This window comes from Giraffa tippelskirchi, chromosome X (genome assembly GCF_054371585.1).
Source record: "Giraffa tippelskirchi isolate mGirTip1 chromosome X, T2T-mGirTip1v1.2.pri, whole genome shotgun sequence".
Taxonomy (NCBI): domain Eukaryota; kingdom Metazoa; phylum Chordata; class Mammalia; order Artiodactyla; family Giraffidae; genus Giraffa; species Giraffa tippelskirchi.
Window position 1 is genome coordinate 46,903,518 of NC_137289.1, and position 13,084 is coordinate 46,916,601.

At 36.4% G+C, this 13,084-nt stretch overlaps 1 protein-coding gene across 1 annotated transcript in view; it reads right to left on the reverse strand.

The window, feature by feature from the left end:
- Positions 1-13,084, reverse strand: part of ALG13 (ALG13 UDP-N-acetylglucosaminyltransferase subunit) — a 78,176-nt gene that overhangs the window by 46,090 nt on the left and 19,002 nt on the right. Inside the window, 8 exon segments of the mRNA XM_081566416.1 lie at positions 5,296-5,368; positions 6,837-6,883; positions 7,633-7,683; positions 9,734-9,817; positions 10,388-10,535; positions 10,537-10,607; positions 10,609-10,733; positions 10,736-10,761. Of these exon segments, the coding sequence (XP_081422542.1) occupies positions 5,296-5,368; positions 6,837-6,883; positions 7,633-7,683; positions 9,734-9,817; positions 10,388-10,535; positions 10,537-10,607; positions 10,609-10,733; positions 10,736-10,761 (625 nt within the window).

The following is a 13,084-nucleotide window of genomic DNA, read 5'->3' on the forward strand; positions in this document are numbered from 1 at the left end:
CTTAACTGATTATGGATATAAATATTTCACTACTTTGTCTTTTAACCTTACCATTTTTGTATGTGATTGATTTCCAAAAAGATGTGGTTTATACACACACACACACACACACAACAGAACATTACTCAGACAAAAAAAAGAATGAAATAATGCCATTTGCAGCAGCATGAATGGACCTAGAGATAATCATGCTAAGGGAGGTAAGACAATTACTTTTAAATGTCAAGATTAAAACCACTACTAAGGTAACACTCTGAGCCTCAATAACATTCCTGATAATGTACCACACAAGTCCTGATTTATAAATTTGCAAAAGATGGGAAGTTTTACAAACTGAGTGAATATAACAAAAAGCCTAACAGAAGTCAAAAGACATAGCTTAACTTCTAAAAATGGAGAAAACAAGACAAATCCACCAAAATCCCAAACTTTAGACTATAGGGGAGGAATTCCAATTTATTCAAAATGTTATTCACTGTATTGTATAGCAGTGTATCAATATGCTATATAGGAGCAATACTACTAAAGAGACTTCCTTAATGAATTGAGGCACTGAGGTGACTATAAATAAGTTAATTTGTTAGCTGATTCCTTCAATCTCTAATTTTTTTTCAAACAATTTAAAGGCCAGGCTTACTAACCAAATTATTTCAGTAAAAATGCTCCCTGGCTCCATATGATGAAATCTGTTTATATAAATCTAAGATCTTTTTGAATTTTTGTTCAAAAACCTCTGTCTTGTGTAAGGGATGTAATCCCAAGTGATCAAATATATTTCATTTTGAAGCCACCTCTGGCATCACCAACCTGAGGTACCAAAGAGAATTCTCTGTGATCTATAAGAGGATAGTGTCATCAAGTTTCCTTAGCAGAAAATTATCCTAAGCACTCTTTTTTTTTCCTACTTTCCTACACTACCCTGGCTAACTTCTCCCAATAAACCAGTTCTCTGACCCCAGGTCTATTATTCTTCCCTAGTCTTTTTTTTTTTTTTGGAAATCACAACTCTATCAATATAATCCATTTCAAAGCTCTGAGAGGGCATATCAAGCTAAAGTAAAACACAACAAAATTTAAGTTGCAAAGTTTCACCCACCACAAGTAGTATTTGCATTTAAGAGGAGCTTACTAATCCAAAAGAAGAGTGAGCAGATTTTGAGCAGAGACACTTTTTGTACTTTGGACTACAAGAGAACCCAGCTAACCAGAACTGATGACTAAATAAGCAGGAAAGAAAACAAAGATGAGTATAAAATTTCTCTATTGAAGTGGCAAGAAATTCCATTTTAATTGGAAGAGGCAAAACTAGGCAAGATAGCTTTTATGTTTCTGGTGGTATCTCAACATAAAATAATTCTCTCATACATACTTAACGGTAGTATGTTTGTTTAGTGGTGGGCAGGTGGGACATAATGGCACTAGACCAGTTAAAAATGAGGTAGACCTATATTACTGTGGAGGATAAATATCTGAAAAGAACAAGTAACAGAATGTTGACTATGTTAAGTTCTATCTACATAAAAAAATAAATACAAAGAGAATGATTATGGGATAACCACCCAAACTTAATAGTTGTTCTTTGAAGCATGAGATTGAAGAGCATGAATGGAAAGTTGACTTTTACTCTTCATTTCCAGATAAAAGTTTTATTTTGTTTTAAATGTAAGTATGTATTTCTATTCTTTCTAGATAGAGCAAACAGGCTGAGTAAAGATGGTTAGTTTTCAAGTAGCATTCACTTTGACACTGGATAACTAAGTAAAATGCCGAGTTAGGTCAGCTAGAAAGGTAAAAGTTACCTAAGTGAACATTAGGTATTTGTTTCTTTGAAAATTTGCTCTAAAATATATTTTATGCAAAGCTCATTAATAATGTTCACTGTTTTTTAATAAAGTTATTTTTGAAAATCCAAACAATTCACACATACATCTTAGGAGCCTGAACTGATAGAGTCACTAAGTTTTAGGCAAAGCAAGGTTTCAAACAACAGAAGTACCCTGCTGCCATCTGGCTCTTACACACTTAAATTTCAATATAAAATAACATTCACTTCATACATTCCCAATTCAGACATATACATAGTATCCTGTGCAATGCAAATACCCAACTGCTGATAAGTATATAGGTATGGATAAGACTTACACATGATATTCTCATGGCTGAAAGTGAAGTCAAAGTGTTTGTCACTCAATCGTGTCTGGCTGACTCTTTGTAACTCCATGGACTGTAGCTTGCCAAGCTCCTCTGTCCATGGGATTTTTCAGCCAATACTGGACTGAATCACCATTTCTTTCTCCAGGGGATCTTCCCAACCCAGGGATTGAACCCGGGCTTCCTGCACTGCAGGCTGAGTCTTTACCGTCTGAGCCACCAGGGAAACCCAAAACATTCTCATGGTTGCACACCCTCAAAGGTCTTACATTTTTGTATTCATATGGTTTCCAATGGGTGATGTTTTTCCCTTAATTAGCTCAAAAATATCTCTGTAAAATGTGTAAGACTCATTTGAAAATGTAGCCATATAATTATAGGAAATAAGTGGTGGGTATGTGGATATTCACCATGTAAGTCTCATAACTTCTCTCTGTATGAAAATTTTCAGAATAAAATGTTTGAGGAAAAAATTAACTACACGTTTAAAGGTCCCTGGTAAAAATCTAAATGTCTAAATCTCCTCTCAGACAATGCTGTGTACAAGTGCTAAAATACAATAGCTAACACCTCTCTTCCTCAATTCTGATTATGTAACACCTTTGTTTAAAAACGCTGAATGAGTGTTTAGGGGCAATTATACTAATGTTTGAATTTACTTTGAAGTATATCAAAAATTAAGATGGATCAATGAATGGATAGAGGGCCACCCTTCTAGATATATGGCAAAACAAGGATATCAAATGTTAGCAGTGGACTAAGTGGTGGGTTTATGGATGCTCACTGTAAAACTCTTTTAGCTTTCCTCTATCTTTTCAGCACTGCCCTCTCTCCATCTAACTATTTAAATCTCAAAAGGTCTCTAGCTTCTATGCCTTTGTATATAGTGTTTCCTCCGAATAGACTGTCCTTCATACTTGTTAGATTCATTTTTTTTTGATATTCCACTTAAATATCACAACTACCATGAAACTTTCTGTACTCCCTCAAGCACAGTGAAGGGCTTTTTCTTATATGCTCCTTGTATATATTTCTATTATAAAATATATCACTGCACTGTATCATTTACATGTCTGTCTTCATAAGAAAAGGGCAAGGATTCTGCTTTATTAATTTTGGTATCCCCAAAGCCCAGGCAATTGCTTGATACACTATAGGGGCTTAATGCTTACTGAACAAATTGGCAGTACTACTGGTAAAATAGTATTTTAAATTGATGAAAAAAAATGGGAAGTACCTGACTTCCCAGGTGGCGGTAGTGGTAAAGAATCCACCTGCCAGTGCAGGAGACATAAAAGACACAGGCTCGATCCTGGGTCAGGAGGATCCCCTGGAGAAGGAAATGGCAACCCACTCCAGTATTCTTGCCTGGAGAAGCCCATGGACTGAGGAGCCTGGTGGGCTATAGTCCATGGGGTCACAAAGAGTCGGACACAACTGAAGCGATTTAGCATACATTGGCAAAATAATTAACATGCTCCACTTTATACTTATGATCGAAGTTATCTCTTGCATCCTATTCAGTCTTTTCTATTCTTAATGCCACGTGCCTAGTTCAGGTCTTCTATCTAGATTAATGTAATAGTCCAACAGGTCTACCACTGTCTAGTCTTTTCTTACTATCAAAATGCTGCCTGAATTTTGCTCTATGGTATGAAACAAGACAAAACTCAAGTACTGTGTAATCTGTATTCACTAATCAAATCATGTGGATAGAAGGGTGTTCTTAAAAACTTTTTGGAAGAAAACTGTATGCTGAAAAACAACTTGTTTACCTGCTGAGAGTTCTCAACCAACACAACCTCCTACTATTTTTCCAGGCACTTTACTAGACAGTAGTTTAGCACAATGTCCCTATACTTAAACTTTCAGACTAATAAGAAAAACAGACATGAAAACATATATAAGGTGATAAACACTATAATTACTTGGGTGATGTTAGGGGAACAAAAAGGGAGGAAGTAACTCCAGGGGAGTTGGTAAGATTTCAAAGAAACTGACATTTGAGATACACAGGAAATCATGAAAGCTGGACACTCTAGCCTCATGATATACTAAGGCTGAAGGACAATGAAGCTGAAGAGAAGGTTTGGGACCCTGGCAAAAAGTGAAGAGGAACTAAAGAGCCTCTTGATGAAGGTGAAAGAGGAAAGTGAAAAAGCTGGCTTAAAACTCAACACTCAAAAAACTAAGACCATGGTATCTGGTCCCATCACTTCATGGGAAATAGATGGGGAAACAGTGGAAACAGTGACAGACTTTATTTTCTTGGGCTCCAAAATCACTGAAGATGGTGACTGCAGCCTTGAAATTAAAAGACACTTGCTCCTTGCAAGAAAAGCTATGACAAACCTAGACAGCATATTAAAAAGCAGAGACATTACTTTACCAACAGAGGTCCAAATAGTCAAAGCTATGGTTTTTCCAGTAGTCATGCATGGATGTGACAGTTGGACCATAAAGAAAGCTGAGCACCGAAGAATTGATGCTTTTGAACTGTGGTGTTGGAGAAGACTCTTGACAGTCCCTTGGACTGCAAGGAGATCATACCAGTCGATCCTAAAGGAAATCAATCCTGAATATTCAGCAGAGGGACTGATGCTGAAGCTGAAGCTCCAATATCTGATGAGAAGAGCTGACTCACTGGAAAAGACCCTGATGCTGGGAAAGACTGAAGGCAGGAGAAGGGGAAGACAGAGGAGGAGACAGTTGGGATGGCATCACTGACTCAATGGATATGAGTTTGAGCAAGCTCCAGAAGATGGTGAAAGACAGGGAAGCCTGGTGTGCTGCAGTCCATGGGGTCACAAAGAGTCTGACACAACTGAGCGACTGAACAACAACAACAAGGGCACTGAATGTCTTGCTTCCGAGTTTGATCCTATCTTCTAATCAGTGAAGAGTTTTTGGGTGGGTTTTTCCTACTACAAAGGAGTGACAGGATCAGGTTGTTCAGAAAGATAGATAACAATACTAAGGCTAACTGGAGAGGAAAAGGCTTGGTTGTAAAAAAAAAAAAAAAAAAAGCTTGGCTTTTAGACTGTGCTTATTTTTCATTAATTGGGTTAAAAAAGGATGATTTGTCAATGGCAAACTGGTAGTATCATTCAATTTTTTATTTTAGTAAACACTCACTTATCTTACCTTGTCTTCATAGCCATTATCTGTGACATAAGTTGGAGGCTTGCCAGGATAGCGATAAAGAATGAAATCCCGACTACATGGGTAGAAAACAAAGATGGATGAGAAGAGACAATTTAGTATACCCAAGAAATAGTTATAGGAACAAATAGTTGTGCTTTTAAACTGCCTACTTTGTTCAAACAAAATAAATGTTTAAGAGGTTAAATTTTAATTCAGCATAGCTAGCTAACTGTCCCTAAAGTCCTATGCATTTTAAAAATGTATTTCAATTCGAGGAAAGGAGGAGTAAAGAAGATACATTGCCCACTGTACGAATATCTGTAAGCTTTGGAGGCTCCCATTTATTTAAAGCAGGGGTTGGCAATTTTTCATTGATAAATGACCAAATAAACATATAGTTTTGCAGGCTATATGATTTACTCAACTTTGACTTTCTAGCCTGAAAGCAGCCATAGACAATGTATAAACAAATGTATATGATTATGTTCCAATAATGCTTTATTTATGGACACTTAAATTTGAATTTTACATAATTTTCATATGCCATGAAATGTTATTGTTCTTTTGATTTTTTAAAAACATTTAAAAAATTTTAAAAAGCATTCTTAGCTAGAGCCATACAAAAACAAAAAGCAGGCCAATTTAAAAACTGGTCCCCGATTTAAAAGCATCATCTGATTAGCTACCTGCTCGACACCTCTTCTGTATTACTTCTTGCTGGATTTAGTGAAGGATAAGTAGACTCCGAAACACTAACCTTGAACAAGTTCCCATACAAGAGAGCTCTGACTCTATCAAGGTATGTTCCATCTCACATCCTAAGGATGAAGAAGTCATCCACAGATCCAACTCCTTAAATGAACAAGATTCCCTACAACTCACATTTTATAGCTATTTTCAAAAGCCTATGCTTTCAGAAATGCCACTTTGCAGTTTTAAAGACCTAAACACAACTTTCAAAGCAACAGAGCAGTGTCCTTCAAATTTTTACACCATTACTGCCTCTCTAAAGAACAAAGAAATACTTTTCTTAATTTCCCCATAAAAACTTAATACAACAAATATACTATATATCTAGTTTATATATATATATATATATATATATATATATCTACTATAATCATGTTTATGAACTGTGATCCTTTGAAGGATCATAAACCAATGTAATATCTAGTATTTTTTGTCCTCAGGAAACAATTGCTACCCTGTTGAAAGTGATATTGCCCAAAAAATAAAAATAAAAAAAATAAAAAAAAGAAAGTGATATTGCCCCATAGAGCATGCATGCACAAGAGGCACAAAGTTAAATATACAAAAATTCTAAAGTATTCTGATTTTCTAAAGGAATAATACTGGCAGTTCTTAAAATCCTTTATTATCCCATTTGAATGGACACAAATTATGTCATTGACTTTGCTTAGACTGCTTCATTTTACGTATCAATATATCAAACCTCAAACATTCTCAATCATTGAGGGACTCTATTAGAAATCTTCCACACACACACACACACACTCTCTCAACAAACAGATTCAACTTACTTATAAATTAGAGAAAGAGCTCTTATTTCCAGCTGGCCAGCACTTTCCTAAACATAAAGAGCACATAAAGTTTTTAAAAACATTCTGTACCTAGGAGGTAGAAGTTTTTGCAAGTTCAACATTTTTTTTTAGGCGCTTAACACTGTTTTAGATGAAGAATTTGTACAACACACTATAACTTGCTTTGAGCTTGGGATACTGTGATAGTTATTTATTAACAAACTTATTCTGAAAAAAAAAATCAACTTAAAGATCTTAGTTTGCTATTAAGTAAGGACAGTAATATGGGAGATTTAAAAGGCACAATAAAAATGCAACTGGTATAAGAATAGAAGCTAACAGGGTATTTAGTAAATGTGTTAAGTCTAGAACTATGCAATTTAATCACAAAAAATTATTTTTAAATTAAATATGTTTATGAATCTTAGTCCCACATAAAAGAAAGATAACTACAAATCAGAGAAATTATTTAATAAAAACAATGACCTCCTAGTAATATTCATTACCACCCCCCTCCCGCATTAAAGTGAAAAGGTTTAGGTTAGTCCTGTTTCTGAGTAGTGTATAATTTTGCTAGTCTATGGATGATAAAATTGTTAGCACACAATTTTCAATATTCAACACAAAACAACAGGTCAATCGCCAGACTCTAAAGTTTTGCAAGAAGTATCTGACTCAACACAGCTGGCTACTTAAGAAAATAGACTGGGTCTAGCTCAAGTGACACAGCTGAATGTTATTTAGGCTACTAATTCCAAATACTCTGAAAAGATTAAACCCCCATATTTGATCTTACCTTGGGATCTCCCAACCGTTCCAGGTATTTCTCAAAAGATCCCTCCACATACTTCAAAAATAAAACAAACTTGACTTAACCAAATACATAGCATTACTGAAATCTGAGTATATTCTGCAATATAATCCTCCAGTGAGTTTTTGTTCAGCTGAACAATTATGATATTAAATGACTACTTTGCACAGCACCTCAAGAAGATTTGCACATACACAAAAGTTGAGTGGAGAAAAGCTGGACTATTATTAAAAGTATCTTAGAAAATGTCCTGCCTTATCCACATATCAGTGCATTTCATCAAATGGTATACCTTTGAGTTTCTTTTGAAATGCCAACTTAAGTAACAACAATTTGCATAAATCAAGCAAGTATAATAATTCTAAGTATTTAAAATTTGACAGCAGACATTCATTTACAAAGTTAAACTGAGGAACTTTAAAGGAATTTCATTAGTTTCAAAAAGAGCAAAAGGGAACTTTTAGATGATGGAAATCTTTTTATATCTTGACTGCAGTGGCAGCTGTATGACTGTATATTATTGCCAAAACTTAAAACGCTAAATTCATAAAATGGTGAATTTTATGGGATGTAAAATATACCTCAATAAAAATTAACCTCAGGGAATATAAGATAATATACATCTAGTTCCATTTATGTGTATCACTAGACTTAAAAAATCATTTTAATTTTTCTCAACCACCTTTTTAAACAGTTTTAAGGTATAACTGACATACAATAAACCATACATATTTAAATGACACAATTAAGTTGACATACATATGCACCCATGAAACCATGACAATCGTGATAGTGAGTATGTCCATTACCCCCATAAGTTTCCTTGTGTGCCTCTATAATTTCACTGATCCCCAAGCAACCAATGATCTGCTGTTTTTCTATAGACTGGTTTGTAGTTTGTATTTTCTCGAGTTTTATATAAAGGAAATCATACAGCATGTACTCTTTGGAAGGTCTGGCTTCTTTCACTCTGCCTAATTAATCTGAGATTCATCCAAATGGTTTTAAAATTTTACCCACATCTTTGTTACTCAAAACGTGGTCCGTGAACAACAGAAGCATCACTCAGGAATTTGTTAACTGCAGACATCTTGGGCCCCATGTCAGATCTATTGAATCATAATTTGTTCTTTAACAAGATCCCCAGGTGATTGGTATGCACAAAAATACTTGAGATGCACTGCTTTACACCATGGTCTTGCATTTGAAGTAATTTCACGAATAACTCTTTCCCCAGGTGTGGTGAAGACTAATTAACTTCAAGGTAAAATGCTTCAAAATCAAGAAGGCTTCATATAGTTTTACAACTCACTGAAACCTAATGAGAAAATTAAGAGGAAACCTCGAACAGCAGGCAAATATCCATAGTATAGTCAGGAGAACAAATAGCACTGGGATGACTAGGAGTGTATTAAAAAACAACAACAACAACAAAAGAGCCACAGGAAAAGGCACACTTCAAATCAAACCTTGATAAAACCTCATTTTGTTAACAAGACTTCAACTTATACTCCAACTTACACTTCAACATATACAAAGATGTATTCTAGAAGTTGTTTTAAAGTCAATTACTGGAAGAGCTCCAATTACCAGTTTGTCAAACGAAAAGACATGTTTAGGACTAATTTGTTCTCGTATAGTTAAGTTTTACATGATTCATCAAGTTGACTGATGATCATTGAGCATAGAATTAAGAAAGAACAGAAGAGGTTCTCATTTGTACAAATTTTAAAATACACATTTAAAAATATTAACATAGCCAAACCTTTTGTGAACTATGTTTACTTGTTTAAGAAAATTGTGATATCAATAACATGGTCAAAATGTAACTGTTAGGGTATGAGGGGGATAAATGGTGGGAAGGATAAAGATTAGCTTTCTTAATTTTTAGAGTACAAGACAATCTAGTTCTGGGAGGAGATCCAGACGTATGCTACCCAGGGGAAAAGAAGCCAACTGAAAATTAAATATTTGCTACTGAGAGGAGACCGCAGCATACAATATTCATACATAGGTGCTCAAAATCCATTTCCTATCTGCTGCATATTCTACAAACAACTCTTCCTTGGTTATATATTCTACTTACAGATTCAAAAGTTTGTTGATTTTCTCTCATATATGAGACACAAGCCTTCCTGATTTCCAAGTGATGGACCTGGCTGCAGAACAACTAAAAAGAAGAGAAAGACCAGCTCACTGTCAGCATTCATTTGAAATAGAAGCTTCTAACTTAAGACTATGAACTGGACACTCAAGCCTCCCCCTCCATTCAGAACATATGTAGGGAATTCAGAAATTAAGTCCTGATCTTACTAAAATCTGTTTTTGTCATCTTTACTGATACTGAGGAGGTATGATTCTGTCCTGCTCCCCCCTTCTACTACTTATGGGCACCATCTATAAAATTTTTCCTTAGGTATAAAATTTAGAGGAAGATGGGGTTGCTTATAAAGGATAAAGATACATTCCAAAGATTTTTTAACCCCATTATGTTATCTCTTACATTCCAAAGTGGCATTTAGAAAACAGAAAAGACAACAAAGGCACAGCAATATATTTGAACTAATTGGCAAAGGCACACACCAAGCTAATAAGTACCAAAGACACCATAATGTTTTAAATATGAAAAAAAGAAGGGAATTTTGTTTTGGTGGGTTACAGTTCTTTCAGCTACAGTACTGTGCCAAGTCTCAAACTCCAAAAACTTAGCATGGGAAAGGTATATTTGTTTTCTTTTTACCTGCTCCGAAATAGCACGAAAGAGGCAAGAGGCATCCTTGGCAGTCAGCTTTCGAAACAGCCCTAAGCTGCCTAAATATTCATCCATTGATGCCTCACTCAGAGACTTCTGGCCGCAGTACTTTTTCCATCCTTTATGCATTGTGTACAGGGGATAGAGGTCGGCAGGGGGAGAAAGGAACACACGTGTGGCAAAAAGGAAAAAGCAGAGCGCAGGAAGCAATACGTAGCAGTGACAAGAGCTTGCTTATGCAGGTATCCGGAAAGCAGTCCAAAGTCTAGGCGTGAGAAGGCAGGTGGAGTCAGCGCTGCAGAATCTTGGCACTTCTCAGGAGCAGAAGCAAAGGGCTGGCCTGCCCAGGATAAGTCAGGACTCTGTGAAAAGAAGAGGAAGAGCCGATACTCCTACAGAGAACTTGATTTGAGAAGGAGACATGAGAGGGAGAAGGAACTTGCAGAGCTACCCAGTTGGGGAAGGGTGGGATTAACCCAACCAGCCCAAGGTTGAGAGAAGTATGCACAAGCAGCTGAGCTTTCTGACTAAAAGGAACCTGAGTTTGCAGCTTAACTCAAGGCAACTGCTGCACGAGGTTGCAAAGGAACTGCAATAAGGCTCAGGTGTGTATGATGCAGCCCAGCTCACATGACACTGCTTTAAGACCTCTGCCGGAATTCCGTCTCTGCTCAAGTTCCCTGCTCCCTTCATAGTTTCATGTAGATGAGAGGGGAAAAAAAAATCTGAACACAATTAACTAAGTAAGCTTTTGTACTATCTTAAAAAACAAAGAAAGTGGGGGTCCAGTGGGGGACTCCCTTAATCTAAAGTGGCAGAGGTCGCAATTCAAGTAAAGTGCCAAAGCAGTTATCTGGCTATTTCAGGTATGAGATTTAAGTAATCTCATTTAATTCTCCTAGATAATAACCCTCTGCTAGGATCATAGACGGAGAAGGCAATGGCACCCCACTCCAGTACTCTTGCCTGGAAAATCCCATGGGTGGAGGAGCCTGGTAGGCTGCAGACCCATGGGGTCGCTAGGAGTCGGACATGACTGAACGACTTCACTTTCACTTTTCCCTTTCATGCACTGGAGAAGGAAATGGCAACCCACTCCAGTATTCTTGCCTGGAGAATCCCAGGGACGGCAGAGCCTGGTGGGCTGCCGTCTATGGGGTCGCACAGAGTCAGACACAACTGAAGCGACTTAGCAGTAGTAGCAGCAGTAGGATCATAGAATGGGCTTCCCTGGTGGCTCAGCTGGTAAAGAATCTGCCTGCAATGTAGGACACCTGGGTTCAATCCCTTGGTTGGGAAGATCCCCTGGAGAAGGGAAAGGCTACCCACTCCAGTATTCTGGCCTGGAGAATTCCATGGAGGGTACAGTCCATGAGGTCGCAAAGAGTTGGGACACGAATGAGTGACTGTCACTTTCAGGATGACAGAAATTAAACCCATTAGTTATGCTAGGAAACACTGACATAGTTCTTGACTAATGTCTCCAAACTATCGTATAATATTAACAGAAAGAAATTGCAAAAAAAAGGGCGTTTCTCTGAAAATGCAAACAATTAAAATGTAAAATGAAGTGTAATGAAAAATATCTTACCCACAAACTTTCTAATGGGCTACATTTAAAATGCAGTGGCACAGCACTAGAGGTGTTGGACATGAGAGGCGTGATTCAATGTTTAGGGTACTTTTCTGGAAAAACTGCTCTGAAATCTGAGAAAACCAAAGTAAATATGACTGTTCTTTGTAAGCCTCAAAAACGACTGGTCACTCGCATTAACTGATTCCACTGTCAAGTATTAATTAAATGCCAAAATCCAATATTGTCCTTACATTTTCTAAGTGTTTTTAAAAAATAAATAGATCTAAAGCTGGTTTTGGAGAAGCTGTAAAATTAAGCTGCTTTTAAAATTGTTTTTCTGGTTGGTATCTGTGGCTCCAGTAGTAATGACGACTGTCCCCTATAGGAAAAGCATCAACAATCAATTTTACAGTTTAGGAGTGAAATAAAAGCATGGTAGAAAAAATATAACCTTTACCTTCTTTAGCATGCCAATTTGAAATCACCTTGACTAATTTCTTTTTTAAAGAAATCAAAACACTGGTGCAAAGTCCTGAAACATGGTTTGGGAAGAGGGATCACCATCCTTCTTTAAGATCCCAAATTCACTGAGAAAAACTGAGTTACAGTGAAAAAGTTATTTCATTTTTGGCATTTCTTACTTGTAGAGAAAATAGATATTCTTCATATTTACTGTCCTTTAAACTAAAAATATTAACCCATACATTTCATTTTGAGAAAGGGGACAGAAAAAGGGAAGATGGGAGAGAGAATCAGAAAAGAGGAGAAAGAGCAGGAACAGAAGAAATATTAGAGGCAGGAAGACAAAGACAGAGGAAAGGAAATGTAAACACACAGAGAAAACACACAGAAAGAGACTCATACAAATATGATTTTTTACGAAGTTGCAAAAGCAGCTCAATACAGAAAAAAATCACGTTTTTATCAAACAGTGCTGGAAGAAACACTTGACAGCCATATCCAAAAGAAAAGAAAAATGATCCTCAACCTACACCTCATATCTTCTATGATAATTAACTCAAAACGGATCAAAGATCTAAATACAGAAAAAAACTTCAAAACTTTTAGAAGCAAGCATAGGAGAAAATCATCAAGACCCTGAGTTAGTA